Raw genomic sequence first — 19,319 nt, forward strand, 5'->3', positions numbered from 1 at the left:
TATTGGTATTCATGGAAGTTGTGTTCTTTTAGGGGCGTAAGGGTAAAAAAAGAAATTTAAATGCAATGAAATGGCAGCGGGTGCGGTACTCAAGTTTGGTATCTAACAAATTCACTTTGATGGTGTACAGCTTATGTTCCCCGTGCCGAACATCATAGCGTGCGATGGAATGCAAGGCGTTCTTCAGAATGGGAGATGTTCTCTGGGGAGGTGAGCGAAGCTGATTTTTTTGGTTTTTATCTGTACAGTGTTTGCTTAAGTTCTCATCAGTCAGCAAATCACAGCGAGCGTAAAATGAGCCACTTTTTAGTTCCAGGATGAGGATAAATGTACAACTAATATGACTTTATAGTGTTTGGGATGTAGTCTATCACCTAAAGTGAGAAGCAAGGGTCTAAAAGATTTGGTCGTTTATATGATGTCACAAACAAGGTGGTACACAACATGCATTAGGGTTAGTTGTATTACTATCATGTTATCATGTTTTTTTACCTTTAACTTTTTAAATTATGTCCAATTCAAATAGTTGTTTTTTTATGAATATGATTTGAGCTTTGATGGTATCTTAAAGCTTGTGACAAACACTTTATATTTAGAATGAAGGCATTCAAAGTGTCCAGTATCTCACTTCTGCCAAAAAACATATAAACCGTATTTATGATATCATTCTGCACTTCAGATTATCATCTAATATATTAAGAAAATGTTTAATTGCCAAATGTGTACTTTTTGTACGTATTAATGTGCAAATCTTTATTTTATCTTTATCGTTGTTGTCGTGTTTGTCTTCTGTGCTCTGGAAGCTTTAAAACCAAAATAAATTCCTTCATCGGATTCCAGGCTGTGTTGTAAATCAAATGCTATTGGCTGTTTAAAAAAAGGGAGGAGCCATGCCGTGACGCCCTAATTTACGGTTTCAGTGGGTCGAATATTCCAAGACACTTCAGTGGGTCTTTATTTATATTTACATTTAGTCATTTAGCAGACGCTTTTATCCAAAGTGACTTACAAAGAGTATATTTTTAAATATATACTAGTGTAAATAATTTAGAAAAGTATGTTTAGGAAAATATGGTATTTGTAGATCAGCACTAGTTTGCTTTGACATAATTTTAACGTATTTTTATATGATTGTTGGAAGTCTTTTTTCTTATATTTGTGGTTTTATGTGTTTGTTATTTATTCTTTGTGTGTTTTTTAATGGTTCTCTGTGCTGCTAATTTGGCCAGGATTTACTTTTAGAAGAGAGTCATATCACAATGGGATTATTCCTTGTAAAATATAGGACAAATAAATAATCTGATATGTAAAGATTTTACTTATAATAGCTGTTTATTGTATTAAATAAATACTAGGTCCTTTGCAAATATAGCAATAACACGCTGGCACATCTTACCCTACACCTGTACCTTTGGAGTCATTCCGGAAATTGAACCATAGGCCCTACTCCACTTAATTTATGGAAAAGTCGGAGGCATGAGCTCAAGTTGTTATTTGGTTGCTCTAACACCAGCCAGGGCCCTTGGCTATTTTGATACAGTGAATTTTATGCCTGTCAAAGGCAGTAATTGGACGACCCTATTTGCTGTCAGTATCACCCTTTTGAAGTCAATAGAAAAGAGAGCGAGTGGTGTGCCCACTGTTCCCTGGATCCTCAAAAAACACTTCTTCATCCCTTTTTTGCATTTCTCTCTCAATAGTCTCAATGCTTTTATTTCCTCAGAGTTTATTTATTTTTCGTTTTTATTTTGTGGTGCTGCGTGAAGCGCGGTTGGCCCAGCCCGGGGGAAAGCTGGCTATCTTTTGAGTGATGTATTCTGCAATCTCTCATTGTCTTTGTGCGGTTTTCTTCTACACTTTTGATTTAAGAGTTGCTGATGTTGCCCCAAGTATAAAGAGCTGACGTCTGTGGAGGCCCTTTGGAGATCTGTTAACTCAATGTTAGCTTTGCAATTTCTCACTAACAGTTGATCAAACATGTTTTCCAGGACTTGGATTCCAGCTCTGAGCTTGATGAAAGCTCGGATGAAGACAGTCCTCTGGAGGGAGACTTTAACAATGAGACGCCTAGTGGCAGAAGATCTAAAGCAAGCCAGGGGGAATCCTTGTCACCCCCCGGCTCAGATTCTACCATATCCCTAGGGGTAGACGACAAGAACCCGGGTTCTGAGGAAGAGAGCCATCTCCAAACCAGGGAATTTCACAAACATTACCTCAACTGTTCTAGGAACAGCCAAGAGGGCCATAGTAGCATGGTGGACAGGCTTTTGGAGAAGTATGGGACCTGCGTTCCCAACCATGATCCACGTCTGTATGCCTCAACTGCGTCCGAAACCAAATCTATCGCTGGATACTCTATCCTGGCTTTTCCTGACTTCTGGGGTCACTTGGCTCCACAAAAACAGGAGCCCATGGCTAAAAGACCACCACACGTACAGAGGTGAACAATCCGATCTTTCATTATTGTGTATTTAAACCTATTTAAACCGGAAGCTATTTGACACCATAGAGGCTCAAACCCTTACAGTTACAGTATGCCTCCATTTGAAGATTTGTTTCTTCCATTTGTACAGCTACAGTCATTACTGCAAATTATTATAAACACATAAAACTTAATCGAAAGAAATTCCCTATTAGCTCAAATTTCTTAAAATATTTTCTGAGAGTTCAACTCTGTCGCCTGAGGTAGTTTTCTGCAATGTCTGTCTGCTTTGCTCCTTAGGCACCCAAAAACTTTTTACTAGTGAGAAAATCCTTAAAACTACAGTATATCTCATTACGGTAGCCCCTTCGGTTTAAAACACGTTTTTGCTGAAAACTTCCTTCAATGTGCAAGGGAGAGATTATAAGAAATGAACATTTGTTTCCGTCATTTCAAGGTTTATTGTGTTTCCTCAAGGGTAAGATAAATTTATATTGGGATTATTAGTGTCATTTTCTTTCTCAAAAAGCCATTTTTGGAGTCTTAAGAAGGAAGCGTCAAACAACTAGTGACATTCCCACATTTTTAATTCCACAAGGTATTTTTCGATTCCCCTGTTGAATTTTGATAAATTGTGACAGAATCTTATTTCGTCGTTTTTAGGTTTGACATATTTTTTTGTCCTTATCGTTGAATTGAGTGTTTATTCAATGTTTACGTGCCATTAAACATTAAAATAGTATGAGTTTAAAAAATGTTCACGGTCATTCGCTGGATTTGGAAAGTGGTAGTTTCAACAGGTTATATCGAGAGATTTGTCCTCACACATTTGAACCTTAGATGAAGGAGAAAGTGCATTTTTATGACTTTGTTCTGTCTGCGAAAACAAGAAATAAACATTTTGTCGAAAGCGCTTTGTGTTTATCGCTGGCCACAACATTGCTGTTTTTCCTCATTCATTGAACTAATTTACCGGCTGAGATTTGCACAAAAATTGGTTTCCGCATTTCGCATTAGGAACAAGATGTTGTTCTTCTGTCGTCCGACAGGAAATACAAAATATACAACAGCATTGAGGAAATTAGCCAATTACCATCTTGGGAACTGTAGGTTTATTTGGAAATGGCATCATCCAGACAAAACTGAGAGCAACTTATTCGCGAATAGAACTTATTTGTCCAGCTTTAAGATTCTGGGGAAAACATCTGTTTAACAATGCGTCTCCTTACTTTATTAATGATTTATAACTTATTTGATAAGATTTTAATAATGATTTAGAAGTTGAGCTGATTTCGCAGCAATTTACAGCTTGATGCAAGTTGACTTTAAGATAAATAAGTGAAGTAAATCATGGCAAAAATTATTATTGTTACTAACCCTTTATGTTTGTCGCTGGGTTTTGTAAATATCTAACCAATAAAAATGATTAAAAAGTGATGTTCAATGTTGACAACACAGTATTTATGCATTTGAAAAGTTTCTTGAAAAACAGACTATATAATATGTATTCTTTTTTAAATAACTTATTTATAAGGATATTACAGACCTCTAACAAAATGACTATAACAGTCCTTCGATAGTGACCTTCTTTTACAAATGACTTTTCCAGAAAGAAAGTTTTCGAAGACATCCAGCGTCTTCTCTGCGCAGATGACATCATCAACAAGGTTGTTTTCGACCTGGAAGATCCGAGGTAAGACACTGCCATTACTTCACTGCCATTACATAAAGGCCATTATAAAAAAATGATTATCAGATGCTACACTCAGTGGCGTGGAAAACATCTAGATGTTATGCTAAAAACATGTCCGTGACTGTCAGGATCAGGGTGATAAACCTGAATGGAGAATGTGTCCCAGTGCAGATGTTGATAGACAATTGTGGTCCCAATCTGCTGTTTACCACAATGTAGCTTGTGGGTTGCAGCAGATAACCGATACAAAACAATTGTCTCTCTCTCTTTCCCTCTCTGTCATTCAGTCTGCAGGGTTCCACTGAAGGGTGTTCCGGCTCCCTTCGTTTCTTCTCCAAATTCGAGAGCGGGAACCTGCGGAAAGCCATTCAAGTTCGCAGGTGATCCGCTGCTTTACAACGCAGCTCACGCACACAAGCACGCTCACACAAACACGTGCCTCAGACAGCTACGCGATTGCCCTTGGGCCTCATTTGTAGCACGTTGGCAATCACACTCGTGATTCCTCTCTCTTCCCCGCGTTTCCACTCTTTCAGCGAGCTTGTCTCGTCAGCGCACGCAAGATCAAATCAAAGACGCTGTCTGCAGAGCAGTTCAGATGTGCTTAAATAAAAGAAGCCACGTCATATTTTCCAAATGCAATGTGGCAGGGGAAGATCAGATAGAGATGAAGTGATATATTTTTTCTGTGTCGTTTAAGGAAAGATTGCTTACGGAGCTCTTTATCTTTCATACCCCTGTTTTGTCTGATTTTTCTCTTTCAATCGCTCTGTTGCAGTCACGAATATGATCTGATCCTCAACGCCGATGTCAACTCCTCTGCACACTATCAGTGGTTTTATTTTGAAGTCAGTGGTATGGTGGCCGGAGTGCCTTATCGATTTAATGTCATCAACTGTGAGAAAGGAAACAGCCAGTGTAACTACGGTAAGATGATGTCTACCCGCCAGTCAATGCTTTATGGCTTTTGGGGTGGAGCTTTAGCGCTGCTATGGCTTTGATTGGTTGATAAGGTCTATTGTGGCAGTGGCAATAGTCTTTCACACGACTCTCTGATCATCCTGTTGGCATTTGTTTTGCGCAAAAAATGCGATAAGCTACATTATCACTTGCATTGTAGGTACTTTTATGCACAACCTACAAGCTTTTTTGTTTTCCCACCTAGATTTTAAATGGACAGTTGTCAAAATTGTCATTATTCGCTCACACCCGTATTATTTCCAACTAAGAATGTGATGGTATATATTTTTCATACAGCAATAATTTTCGGGTGTTTATCAAATTTAACACATTGCAAAATGTCGGTATTGTCCTCTTAATGCAAGTGTGACAACTTTAAAAAAGATAAAAAGACTTGAAATTCTAAAGAAACAATATAGGGAAGTCAAATGATTAATCGTGATCAATTTTATCCAGAATAAAAGTCAGTGTTTACATAATACAAGTCTGTGTACTGTGCATATAAAGTTTGTATTTATGAACACCTACACATACATGTATAAATAATTAGGAAATATTTACATGTATTTTGCTGTTTATATTTACCAATAGTTTCAATTATATATAAACGTTTGTTTATTTTTAAACGTATTTTTCTTAAATATATACATGTATTTGTATGTGTTTATAAATCCAAAATTATTATAGACAGACATATATTATGCAAATACAAACATTTAGTCTGGATGCGATTAATTATGATTAATCATTTAACAACCCTAAAAAAACATTTATATGAGTATAAATAATAAAAATATAGTAAACATATTTTCAAACAATTCCAAATGCAAAGAACAACATTAAACATTTTTGCTTGTATATTTTAGTCCACATAAAAAAAGTAAAATATTTAACGTCTGTTTCACTACATCATATTGACAGTAGTTTCTTAATGAACATGTACTCCGTGTAACTCATGTTATTCGAATTCTCCTGACGGCATTTTACCCGTCACCACCAGCACACACACAGACGTGGCTTTCGAAGCTTCAGAAAGCACCTCATTGTGAGCAGCTAAATCATATCTCAGTCTGGCATTGCTCTCAAACACAGCGGTGGGCTGGAGCATCTCTTAAATCTGACACCAGCCGTATATCCCAGAAAAATACAGTGCTCCAGCATTTCCGAGTTCCTCCTCCGATAAAGTGCCTTCAATGGCCCTTGACTGTCTTTTTCTCATTTCGGTGTGCAGCTGGGCATTATAAGAGACTTGCGCCGGCCCACCCTCATGGTTTTATGTCTTTATATTAAATAAGATGTCCTTCGCTGTTGACCTTATGCGAGTTGAAGTAAAACTTACTCCCAACAAACATCCATGAAAAAAAATGCATTCCAAAATGATCTGTCAACATTTATGCCCCGGGCCAGAGGTTTTACAGCCGGGTTAAAGTGCATCAAGGTATCATGGGTAATGATCTAGTTTTGTTTATGTGGATTGTTATCAGAGACTGTATATTCTAAATACTTCTAAAATTAATTTGGAAGTGCAGCTTTAGTCTTGTGCATGATTGAAATTTACAGTTTCATTGTTTTGCTAAGATGGCCGCCGAATTATGATGTTATGTAGGGAACATGTAAGAGAATATTCGTTCTAAAATGCAATTGAATAATGTAGTTTTGATTCCCATTGAACATTGGTTTATATATGGTTGTGCTTGTTTTAGGCATGCAGCCTGTGTTGTATTCTGTAAGAGAAGCTCTGGAGGGAAGACCACACTGGGTACGATCAGGCTCTGAGAACTGCTATTACAGGTAAGAACCGGGGTCCAAAAACCCACAGCGTGTAAGGTACAAAAGTTGAAATCTGGAGTGACTTCACATCATGCAGTTAACATGTAACTACACTCATTTGACTTAGCTAGTCTATTTCCAAGTAACTTTCCACATCACTTCGCTCTCATCACCTCTCTGCACTTTACATCTTCTTTCTTTAAGAGGTGAAAAACTGTTATAAATGGACTGTGTTTTTAACTCCTCCACAGAAATCATTTCTGCCCAAGAGGTGGTCAAAATTCTCAGTTTTACACCATGACGTTCACAGTGACCTTTCTTCATGATGATGACGTGTGCTACTTGGCGTACCACTACCCCTACACCTACTCCACCCTCAAGGTGATCGACATGTTGTGTGCTTTGTAGAGTGGCCTCGCTAGGGTCTATAGCGTCCAAGACGTAGAATAACATGTCAAGAACATGACAAGGGATGCATTTCTTTTATTTCTCACCAAGATTGGTGGAAAAGTAATTTTTTATGGTTATACGTATGCGATACAATGGTACTTTTATGTTGAATTTTCATGACTCAAGACTAAAACAAATGTTAATTAGCATTTATTCCCCAGACCCATCTGAAGATGTTGGAGAATTCTGTAGACCCACGAAAAGTTTTCTTCAGACGTCATAACCTCTGCGACACGTTGGCGGGGAACTCCTGCTCTTTAGTGACGATCACAGCCTGTCCCGCTTCCAAAGCTTGGAAAGACCTGCACCAGCTGCGTGAGTCTGAAACAAATGAATCACGATGACTCATGTTTGTGTATGTCTACAAACCTGTGCTGAACACCTGAGCTTCTGTTTAATACGGTATATGTGTATATGTGTGAGATGGAGGGCATATGCTCCTATAGTTTGGCAGCTCTTGAAGGGAATCGGAGCAGCTGAGGTCTGACACCTCCTGTCAGAGGAGGAGTTGAGGAGCTTACGTGTGTGTGTGTGTGTGTGTGTGTGTGTAGGTGGGTGGTTGGGTGGATGGATGCTTGTGGGGACACGGTGAGATGAGGTGTCAGTGCTTGACTCTCTAGCTGAAACATATGTTGCACCATGGGACGGAAAGCTTAAAGAACAAAGAGAAAACGTGTGGGTTGATGCTTATTCTTCATGGTAAAGTAGAGACTCAACTTTTTAATCGCGATTAATTGATTAAAAAGTTTCTTTATATGTTTGTTTGTGTAGCGTGTATTATTTTACGTTTATTTACACAGAAATACATGTATATATTTAAGAAATATGTTCAATATAGATTACATTTTAAAATGCATTTTTATAAAATAGGTCTGTACAACGATTAATCGCGATTATTCACATCCAGAATAAATGTTTGTATTTACATAATGTATGTCTGTGGATTGTGCATAGTAATTTCGTATTGATAAAAACGTACATACACATGCATGTATTCATGACAAGCAAGAAAAATATTAAAAAAAAATTTTTTATATACAATTTCATTTATTGCTAAATATATCAAGTTTTTTCCTAAATATATCTACATGTATGTGTATATAAATAATGTTTATAAATACAAAAATGAATATGCTACAGTACACAGAAATATATTATGTAAACACAGCCTTTTTCTTTATTAATCGGTTTACAACCCTCATAAAAACTAACGTAAATATTTATTATATATATATATATATATATATATATATATATATATATATATATATATATATATATATATATATATATATATATATATATATATATATATATATTTATACACACAAAAAACATTTTGGATCCGATTAATCCCAATTTATCGATCTGACATCCTTAGATCGTAGTGAACTTTATTTTACTTCACATGTAAGGAAGTTCACAATAGCACGCCCTTTGAAGTTATTTGATAGTGTTTATATCTGTGTCAGCCTATTACAAAAACATGCCAGTAGTTGTGTCAGTGTACGATCTGCAACCCAAACCCATTGGTACCACCTCGGCAGTGGGGCTGACAGGTGTGACTGTAGGTGAAGCTGTAGATAGATACGTCAGGCTTGACGGGAGATACAGAGGGATGTGCTGGGACACGCTGACCCAGCTCGCCCAGATGCCGTCTCCTGATGCATATTGAGGCGAGACATCTGCAGTGTTCTCCCTGTAGACCGGCGTGAAGCATCTGGCTCAGTTGGTGGTTAAAGGACGACCGTTCCAATTCGCCAGAATGCTGACAGTCCCCTCAGGCTTTCAGAGGTACAGCAAAGTGACCTGCAGATTGTCATGTGGAGTGACCCGCTCACTACCTTGGAACTTGGAAGTTGATCAGAATCTGTCAATTATTAAGAGTGTTTACATTACCTGTGATTTATGTCCGTCGGTACATTAGACTGGAACAGGAAGAAAGTATCATCGAAACAAACAAATAACACACTTAAGCTTTAAATCTGACAAAGAATTGCAGGTTCCATTCAGATACAGTGTGCCTGAGTAGTAAGTTAAGTATTTTTCCCCTCCTGTTGGCACACGCTTGTGTTGTGACAGCCGCTGCTGCAGTGGAGCACAACCTTACTGCAGTGAACAGTGTCCAGCGAGATTCACACGGCTCTATGTAAACATCAATACACTCGCACACGCAGGGCATCTCATCCATCTGTCATTGTCCTGCTGCGCGTGTCGTCTCAGCTGACATCATGCTGAAACATCACAGTGCATTTCATTAATCTAAACATCCATACGAATGAAGGTAAAGAAAACACATCCATCCCCGCAGGAAGTGGTTGTGTGTCACTAAAATAAAGATATTGTTTGCAGATAATAGAAACATTTCGCCATGGCAAACATTTAGAGACCATTCCAAATTTTCATTTAATAAGCTTTTCTAGATGTACTGTGGCCATTCAGGTCTAATGCATGTTGAATTTCAACAAATTCAAACTTCACGATAGACATAAAGTCATCCGGCTGAACAGCATAACAAGACACATGAAAACTGATAAATAAAACTAAATGTTTAGTATCTAGAAATTACTGTTGTATAGCTTAAAAGTGAATAGAAACTTGTTTTCTTTGCAGTATTTGCAGTCTGGAAAAATACAAATCTTTTCTGTTATGTTGACATGTTTAAATATTCTGCAAATAAATCCAAATAGAAACAATATATTTTTTAAAGGGATCATATGAGACGGTTTAAACGAATATATATATATATTTTTTTATGTAATGCAATGTGTATACACGATTTAAGGGTCAAAACGCTGTATTTTCCACATACCGTGTATGTTTGTATCTGCCTCACTGAAACGGGCAGATTTTTTACAAAGCTCATCATCGCTCTGAAAAGCAAGGTGTGCTTTGATTGGCCGGTTAACCTGTGCGTAGTGATTGGTCGATTACTGCAAGCATGTTACAGAAATGTAACGCCTCTTGCCATATTTGGAACATCAGGTTCCAAAGCAATTGTACTGACAGGTACGCCCACCTTTCTTGCATTTAAATTTGGGCAGTTTTAGTAAAATCATACCACGAACTGACGTAGATTTGTGGGGTTGTGGCTACACGAGACGTTTCAGACAGGTCTGGGTGAGAATTCGCTTTTAGGTAGAATGCATCTTTCGTTCCGATACTTAAATTTTTGCAATTACATGCACGGGCAACTTACAGCACACCAAAGACACAGAAAAACATGTATTCGCGCCATTTGACCTCTTTAAAATTAAACAAAAATAATAATTTTACCTAAATGTATAAATAGTTAATTCAGAAAAAACTGACATTTATTTTGAAATGGCTAAAGCTGTTTCTTCTCTTTTCTCTGTTTTCTATTATTTATGGAACGGCTTTATCTATATTTATTCGCTTTATTTAACATTTTGTTTTTCCTGTACACCTGCTTTGATACAATGCCAACTGTAAACATCACTATAAAAATCGACTAGGATTTCGCTGCTTAAACAATGTTATGTTTATTTTTCTTTTTTGCATAAAATATGTTTTATTGTATCTCACACGCAATGACTGTATATACAGTTTGATGATTCTTTTCTAAACGTATATTGTTTTTTTTCAGGACAAATTATGCACAGTTTGCTGGACTAACGGAGCGGTGAATCCAAACTGTTCTGTCCAACAACACATCTTACCCCATTCCATACATTTGCCGTTTGGTGGATTACACCTTAATTAGCACATTGGGGTTTAGAGACCTTAACATGAGCTCTGCTTTTACACATAGCTAGCAGGATTTTCATAATCACCTCACATGTTCTCTCATGCGTTTACGAGCGCTGCCATCCACCGCTATTGAATTAAAAGCGTTGGATTAATAGTAATCGGTGGCACCCAACATCAGTCACGGTCAACAAATCAAGGCGCTTTTATAAGTCATTGGTGATTAAAAGGGGATGCGGGTCTCAGCTTACTTTCGAGTGTGTACGAAGAATGAGGACACATCAGACAAGCCCTGGCGCCCTTTGTTTATCGTAAAGCCACGTAGTTGACCAGCGGAACAACACGGATTAAAAGAACACGGAGATGACTCAACCGAATAAATTTTGCGGAGTAATTCGCATATAATTCGCAGGGCTTTTAATTAAACAAATCCTCTTGATGTGTCACACCTGTAAACAACATCGCTTTACTTAAAATTCTCACTTTCATGTTATATCCTATGAAAACGCCTTTATCCACACTGGTAAAGAAGTGAAATTGTCTCGCAGCAGTCTGTAAATAATAAACATGTCACTTTATGTAACAAATCAGTTTTAGTTAGCAGACCTTAGTATGCGTTTCTTTAAAGGCATAGTTCACCCTCCAATAAAAATTGTTATTCATTCTCCCTCATGTCATCCACTCGTGTCCATACAATGGAAGTCAACAATGTTATTTGTGCATCAACGTTCTTCAAAATGTCATATTTTGCGTTCTGCAGGAGAAAGAAATTCATAAAGGTTTGGAATGACACAAGGGTGAATAAATGATGAAAGACTCATATTATATATATATATATATATATATTATGTCACATTAGTTTGTTTGACTGTACAGTTTGACAGTACATAAAGCTTTTGTGTGCAGTCTGCAAGCAGCTTTATCCTTCCTCTCTCTTTTATAATCTTGCCATCTGTGCCATTGCTCTGTCCTTCATATTCACCCAGTGTCTTCTATAGCCATCATAAACGCACTTCCTCCACAGATCATTGGTCAGGAGCGACATTACAGGTAGATAACAGCTTTCCAATTCTTTTTGGTGCCTTACTGGCTCATTTCTCTCTTTTAGTGTTGACTGAATTGACATGAAACACACCTGTACATATCCAATTGGCATATAGATTTTTTTGCCTCGGCTCTGGTGTTGTAAACACCAGACTTACATATTTGTAGTTGCCAAGATGTACATTTGACATTTACATTCACGCACTTGGCAGATGCTTTTATCCAAAGCGACTTTTGTTTCTGACTATGTGCAATCCCCTGGGATCGAACCCATGATCTTGGCTTTGCTAGCGCCATGCTCTAACCACCGAGCGACAGGAAAGCTAAGATGTCCATTTTTACCATTGGGCCAGGAGGCAACCATCTGAACGCTCTCGGAAACATAGAGCAATGCCTAATCAACCACATGACATTGCGCGAAATGCTTCTTGGGACTCCTTGGAAACCGTACTAATGCCCTGGCAACCACCCACGGTGGCAATTCTTGCACAGCCAAAGATTTATTTTTTAAATGTAGATGATGTACAGAGTGTCACTGTTATTTAAACCTATTTATATACGGGCAAAAATGTTCAAAATCACAGAGAACAACAATAATTATGGACGCGTTAAGGCGATGAGATGCAGTTATAAAACCCCATAATAACCTTGTAAAATACAGATGACCTGATTGTCTAAACTGGGTGACCTCATTGTGAGATGTACAGAAGGAACACAGACATAGAGAGTCTCCCCGCTGACTGCTTTTGCAGAAACCGTCACGCTGAATGAGATTACGCTCGATGCTTAACAAGCCAAGAAGAGTTGGAGCGAGATGCCCATGATACTCTTTTAATTAATAAAAGGCTGAATTAAAAGCTGCATTTTCATAGGCTTTGCGGGGCAAATTCGTCTCATGATTACAAATGGACAAGTCTGATATGCTCTAATTAGACTTGATTTGCATATACAGGAAAGGATTACAAAGTTTGGTTTTGATAGCTTAAGGCTGGCTTTGTACTTAACAATCAGGAGGCGGAGACTTCTCCTCTCTCTTATTCTGTGTGTGTTTGTGTGTGTGTGTGTCAGAGAGAGAACTTTACTTTTTTTTTTTAATCAAAGATCATCTAGGTCTGGAGAACAGGAAAGATGATATTTTGAAGAATGTTGGCTCTATGGTTTGGACACAAAAACCACTTATAAGTCATTGGTACAAACAGGTTTTTGTGACCAACATTCTTCAAAATGTCTTCTTTTGTGTTCTGCAGAAAGTCAGTCATACAGGTTTGAATGACAAGAGGGTGAGTACATTTTTTTGGGTGAACAGCAACTTGTAGCGTAAATCATTTACCCAGTAGTACCCACGAAAGTTGTACTTTTTAGCTTGATGTAGTAATGTGCAATATTAGAGCTCCCTTTCTTCATGCATCTCTAAGTGGCATTTAACAGAGGCACATAAACCTGCACATTAGGCTCTGACTCACACAAGCACATAAACAGTTAGGAGATAATACAACACGTTTTAGACGATGTGTTGTCTGTGGGAGATTCGCTCAGAGGACAAAAGCGGCAGAGACAAAAACACAATAGGGTTTGTTTCCACTCTCGTCTTCCATTTCCTTTATGTTCTGTCTGGCTTTCACTCTGTATACTGTTTGGGTTGAAGTCGACTATGTGCCAACGACTCCTTCGTGCACAGCAAGTGAAAGCTGGGCTCTGAAAAGATCGGCCCGCGCGCTTCCCACCGGGAGCGTGGGAAGATTGACTCGGTACAGTAACAGTGAGGAGATCCAACAGAGCGTTTTGTTCGGTCTCGTATAGCTTATTACTCCTACATCTCTGCATGTGTCGGTAAACATATATTTTATTGGGCATTTAGTGGCGTGAACGTGTAAATTGGATCAAGGCGAACATACATGTGGACTGAAAATGTGGAGGATTCTTTTCACAGCGAGGCAGAAATAGATCTGAGTTGTTGTTGCAGATAGACGGTGAGAAGCAGAGCAGTGCTAAAAGACTTTACCAACTAAACTGGGCTGCGTTTCCCGAAACCTTCTTAACGCTACGTCGTACTTAAATTATACCTTAAGCTGTGCCTTATCGTTAATACATGTTTCCCGAAACCTTCTTAGTGAAGGATGCCTTCTGTAAGTCATACTTTCGTAAGGTTTGTCAGGAGCGCTATACCTTATGGCCTTCATACCTCTATGCAATAAGCTTTTCTACATCACGGTTTAATTTTACATATAAATTGTAATATAATAATGTATTATAAAATTCTATTTAGTATAAAATTTATATTTATACTTTAACTTAGTTTTAATTGTACAAATACAAAACTCCGGTTTAATACACTCAGTGTAGGCAATTGAAGTGTTTTCATGAATAAAATTGTCATACACTGATGCGAGTGATTGGCATTCTGGATGGGACACTTTTTTTTAAAGTGTTGTCACTATAAAAAGATGCCAAACGCTTAATATTAAATATGGCAAAAATAAATGACATCATCTGATGGCTTTTTATTAAAAAAAGCTGATGTTCTTTTTTAGTAGTGTTACAAATCTGTTTGCTTATCCAAAAATGAAAGTTAGCGTGTTGCTTGTATGGTGCATTAGGTTCACATCCATCTTGGAGAAAGGTTATTTTTGTAGTTGCTGCATTGACAAATGGATGTGTATGAACATGCAGTACAGTAAGTAAGAGAGAATGTGTAGAGTTGTCGAGCTCAGAGTTTGTGGGCAAGTCATCATCAAAAAAATCTGAAATCGCACAGGGCCCGAAGTCTCTGATTCCGACTTGAATTGGAATTTAAATGATCTCCACTTTTTCTTAGCCCAAGCTCTTGAGAGGAATTGGGCCTCATGCACCGAGCTGATGTGATATTTATCACTTACATTTTTTCTCGAGGACATTTTCGAGATACCTGTATTTTCTCTGCACTGGTTCGGAGTGATTTACATTCAGGATTTCAGCCACAGAAACATTTATTTTTTAACAGTACTTCTTTTAAACCAATAAGCCAACACGTATGAATACAAATCAAACATTACTTTTCATCATCTTGGACATTCTCATTGTCATTATATTTAAAATCCCACACTACATGCTATTCACAACTAATGTATAGCTTTACGGCAAAAAAAAGAAAATTCAATAATGCCATTAACCTATATGATTTCGCACCACAAAAAGAAAAAAAATCACCATTCCGGCATAATTGCTTGGATATATTCAGATTCAATTAAATACCGAAAATGAAACCGAGCCGGCGAAAGAACTCGTAAACAGAGGCCATGCAGAAACTCATTATGAAATCATCAATAGCAGAATCACGCAAATTAGCAGCTCCTTCTGACGCCTTTTGTCGGGTGGCAGCTAGGGCCGTAATAGTCGGGCAAAATTTAATTTTAATGTGTTTTTGATAAGCTTTGTCCATCTCTTTTGGCTTTGTAAACTGGCGCAGCAAGGTGATGTCATTTTCCCGTCCAGATTAAATGAGTTGGAGCGAGACGTCAAATGAAAATCCGAGACTCTGTGTAATTGCTGTTTAAAGTTGTGACAGCAGCGAGTCTTGCTGATTTGCTTCTCCCATTCGAAAAAAATTTTGGTTATTTAATAGAAGCCTCTCTGTTTGTACCATTGGTTAGTGTAAGAGTCATTAAATGATGGCACAATTTTTATTTTGAACTGTCATACATAACTACTCACTTTCCAGTTATTGTTAATCTGTATAAATGTCTTTGCTCTTATGAACACAGAGAAAGATATTCGGAAGAATGCTTGTAAGCAAACAGTTCTTGCTACCATAGTAGGTAGTAGTCAAAAGTGCCCCAGAACGGTTTGCTTTCCTACATTCTTCAAAGTTCCTTTTTTTTGTTCAACAGTCTTAAGCAATTTTTCCTACTATGGTAGTCAATGGTGGCCAAGATCTGTTACAAGCATTCTTCCAAATATCTTTCTCTGTGTTTATCAGAACAAAACAAAAAAATGGTATTGTCCCTTAAAGCAATTTTCAGAGATAACTAAGAGTTTGCTGGTTTAAACCCCACAGAAGGTCTCCATGTTGGGCTGGACAATGTAATGGTCACAAAAGACAAACACATATGCTCTTCTGTTCATTCTGTAAATGCACGAGACGTTAGAAATAATGTATGCTATTAATGTTTCCTGCAGGTAACCGGCCATGTGTGGTGCTGACAGCAAGGGTTCATCCAGGGGAGAGCAATGCCAGCTGGGTAATGAAGGGCACGCTGGAGTTCCTGTGCAGCGATGATCCTGTGGCAGAGAGCTTGAGAGAAGCCTACATCTTCAAAATTATCCCCATGCTCAACCCTGATGGGGTCATTAATGGCAAGTATGTACAAGTATGGTGTTGCGTCGGGTCGCGGTTTGAGTTCAATCCGTAATCTGTACAGTATACAAATGCATCCGATTTTAAAGAGATAGCGGGCCCAGAAATTAAAATGATGTCATTTATTCACCCTCATGATGTAAAAAACCTGTATATGACCCGAATAGAAAAGTAGATATTTTGAGAAATGTGTCAGTGGATTTGTGTCCGTAATGGAAGTCACTGTTGTTTAGTTATCAATGTTCTTCAAAATATATCTTCTTTGGAAAATCAAACAGGCTTGGAAGGACATGGGTGTGTATTTTGGGCCCGAAGAATATTCATTTTTGAAAATTCACTTCATTCTTTGCCCTTGAAATTAAATGCTGTAATAAAAGACGAACAGCAACCATGTTTTTATCTATCACATATCACCGGATGCGCTGTTCGGGACCAGATAGTATTTACATGTGTAAAACCAATGCAGAGGTCAACGTTGTGGCCGTTCTCATTTACCAGCTCCTCGCCCTGGCTTATCAACACTCTATTCAGAGCCGGGCCGAATAATCGATTCTCCTCGCAGCTTCCTCACAAGTGTTGGTGACCTGATTTCCTTGCCGAGTGAGTTGTGAGACCGGGGTCTCCTGTGTTGCGTGGCTTCTCTCTTATCTGGAGTCGTGTGCAGAGAGCTTCTGTACAGAGCACTATTGATCGGGCATACTAACTGTATTAGATTGTCTGTTCAGAGAATGGAAGTGTAGATCGGGGGGCGGCGAGTTAAGGGAAAGGTCCCCATTCAATCCTAGAGGATTTATTCCTCTTGTCAACTTGGACTAAGGTGTAGATTTAACATGAACGTCTGGGATTGTGCTTATACTGGATGAAATGAATAGACATTTAACTTATGAGTTTTTCGAAGTTGGAATTGGAAAATGACCATCCGACGGTTTCGTGTATCCGAATCAAAGCAGATACGGGGTTAACTCTAGTTTAACTGTATGTAAGGGAATCATGTGCGCTACCCAGCGACACGCATGCCAAAGCAATCTCACGCTCGTTTTGAATCGATGCTGTGTTTGTCTTCCCAGCAGCCCCCACAAATTTCCATGGCAGATTTCGATTTCGCTTCAACAAAGCATGAATTCACCTGCAGGGTGTTCCTTCCTGTGTGGGGGTCGTAATTAAGAGGTTCAGGTCAGCCTGTTGCTTGGAGACAGGTCTGAGAGACGTGGGAGAAGGTTCGATGAATTAAGCGATGATCTCGCGTCCTCAATTACGCCGACGCAGCGTCTGTTGTCATCAAACCGCTGTTGGAGGAGTCAGAAAGCAACATTTATGTATTTATAGCATTTGCATTATGTATTTTTCTGTTGACTGTTTATTTAGTTGTTTACTATTTCTGTAAATGTTTTCAAAACTAAAAGGTTAAGTACAGTATTCATTACGCACAGAGACACGGAGACAGCTCAGGAGCCCACCTTTAAGATTGGACGGCTTCTAAATATGAACGCTTCGGTCAGATTCATTTATATGGTAATGCAGTATTGCATATATATAAATACAGACGTGTTGCAGGCCCTTTGAAATGGAAATGACGGGGTGTGAAAAGGTCACATTTGCTTTCATCAAATACATCGTAGACTGTCGAAATTTAGAAGGGAAATATTGGTAATTTAGGTCATGATGTGGGGCCTGATGGCTTTTGTTAAACGCTTTGTCTTTTTTAACCATGAAACACTGTAAAGTGTTTATAAAAATCAGACAGGTTTGGAAAGTCATGAAAGAGAATAAATGCATTTGCACATTACTATAATCAGTTGCTTTTTACATTTGTACAATGCAAAAAATATTTTGCCCATTTAAAATTGTCTTACATTATGCCTATGTAAATGTTGTTTAAAGAGTTGTTAGCCTGTTTTGACTTCTTATTTTTTGGGATTTTGTACTAGACAAACAGAAAAGATCCGTTTGACTACCTAGACACTAGTTTGGCAAGTTTATGAGTCCAGCAAGTTGAGTTTTTTTAGCAGGGCACAACACAGCTTTAGTTTTTTTTGTGTACTTTTCTCCATCTATCCAAAAAAGCACCCTGGGAAACACGTAAACGTACTTATATGTGTAGTTGATCGGCGATAAAACAGAGTGAAGTTTGGCTCCCTCGGCGCCGTTTATGTAGCATGTAGCATTAGCGAGCGGTGAGATCTCAGTGGCGATTGTTCCTCCTGTCTGAAATTGGAAAAAGACAATCCTGTTCAGCGTTTGTCGGCTGCATGGACGAGGAGATTTAAACGGATGCAACTTAAGACAAACGACAGCTTTGCGTTTGCTGTTATCTCAAAGATAGAGGGAGCAACACGTGGGGGGTGTGATTACATACTCTTGTGTCGGCCCGGCATAGGACAAAACAAGCATTGTTATAAACAAACCCATTCGCTCTGAGGTTATGTTTTCATCTCTCGATGGCTTTCAGTACTGTCAGATTAAATTGTGTGTTTGACACCTGGGCTCTCAGCAGTACGTCCCCTGTTGCATGCATCACAATCAACAGATATTTATAGTACATTTTAGTTTTGATGTCATGTTTTCTTCATTAGATTGAAAAAAAACATCTATTTTAATTCCTAACATCCAACAGAGACAGGAAAGTATGTGAGTGTAAAATGGAAACTTAATCAATCTTATTTTTAAATTCAGCACCGCTGTACGTGATTCGCTGATTCACAGAAAATATTTGATAACTATTCTCCAGGCCATCGTCAGCTTGGCACATTTCAGCCATTTAGGGCGAATGGCTCGCATGAATCATCAGGCTGACGGTTGGCATTGACCAGGCTGAGCTCATCACAGTGGATCGGGCATATGCCAGCATATTCTCATACTGCGACGAATCAGCAGATGAGGTCTCTCAGAAGGCGCCAGCGCTTGTGTGGGCTAACATGGTGTTGGATGCAAACAAGATC

The 19,319-nt window shown here is 38.4% G+C and overlaps 1 protein-coding gene across 10 annotated transcripts in view; it reads left to right on the forward strand.

The window, feature by feature from the left end:
• Positions 1-19,319, forward strand: part of agbl1 (AGBL carboxypeptidase 1) — a 154,474-nt gene that overhangs the window by 84,583 nt on the left and 50,572 nt on the right. For all 10 annotated transcript variants that reach the window (XM_079450647.1, XM_079450641.1, XM_079450646.1 and 7 more), the window contains 8 exons: positions 1,989-2,440; positions 4,032-4,115; positions 4,403-4,495; positions 4,894-5,042; positions 6,779-6,866; positions 7,097-7,226; positions 7,457-7,610; positions 16,203-16,383. In XM_079450647.1, coding sequence (XP_079306773.1) covers positions 1,989-2,440; positions 4,032-4,115; positions 4,403-4,495; positions 4,894-5,042; positions 6,779-6,866; positions 7,097-7,226; positions 7,457-7,610; positions 16,203-16,383 — 1,331 coding nt within the window. The remainder of the gene's footprint in view (positions 1-1,988; positions 2,441-4,031; positions 4,116-4,402; positions 4,496-4,893; positions 5,043-6,778; positions 6,867-7,096; positions 7,227-7,456; positions 7,611-16,202; positions 16,384-19,319) is intronic.

The sequence above is a fragment of the Barbatula barbatula genome, assembly GCF_947034865.1.
Source record: "Barbatula barbatula genome assembly, chromosome: 25".
NCBI classification, from domain to species: domain Eukaryota; kingdom Metazoa; phylum Chordata; class Actinopteri; order Cypriniformes; family Nemacheilidae; genus Barbatula; species Barbatula barbatula.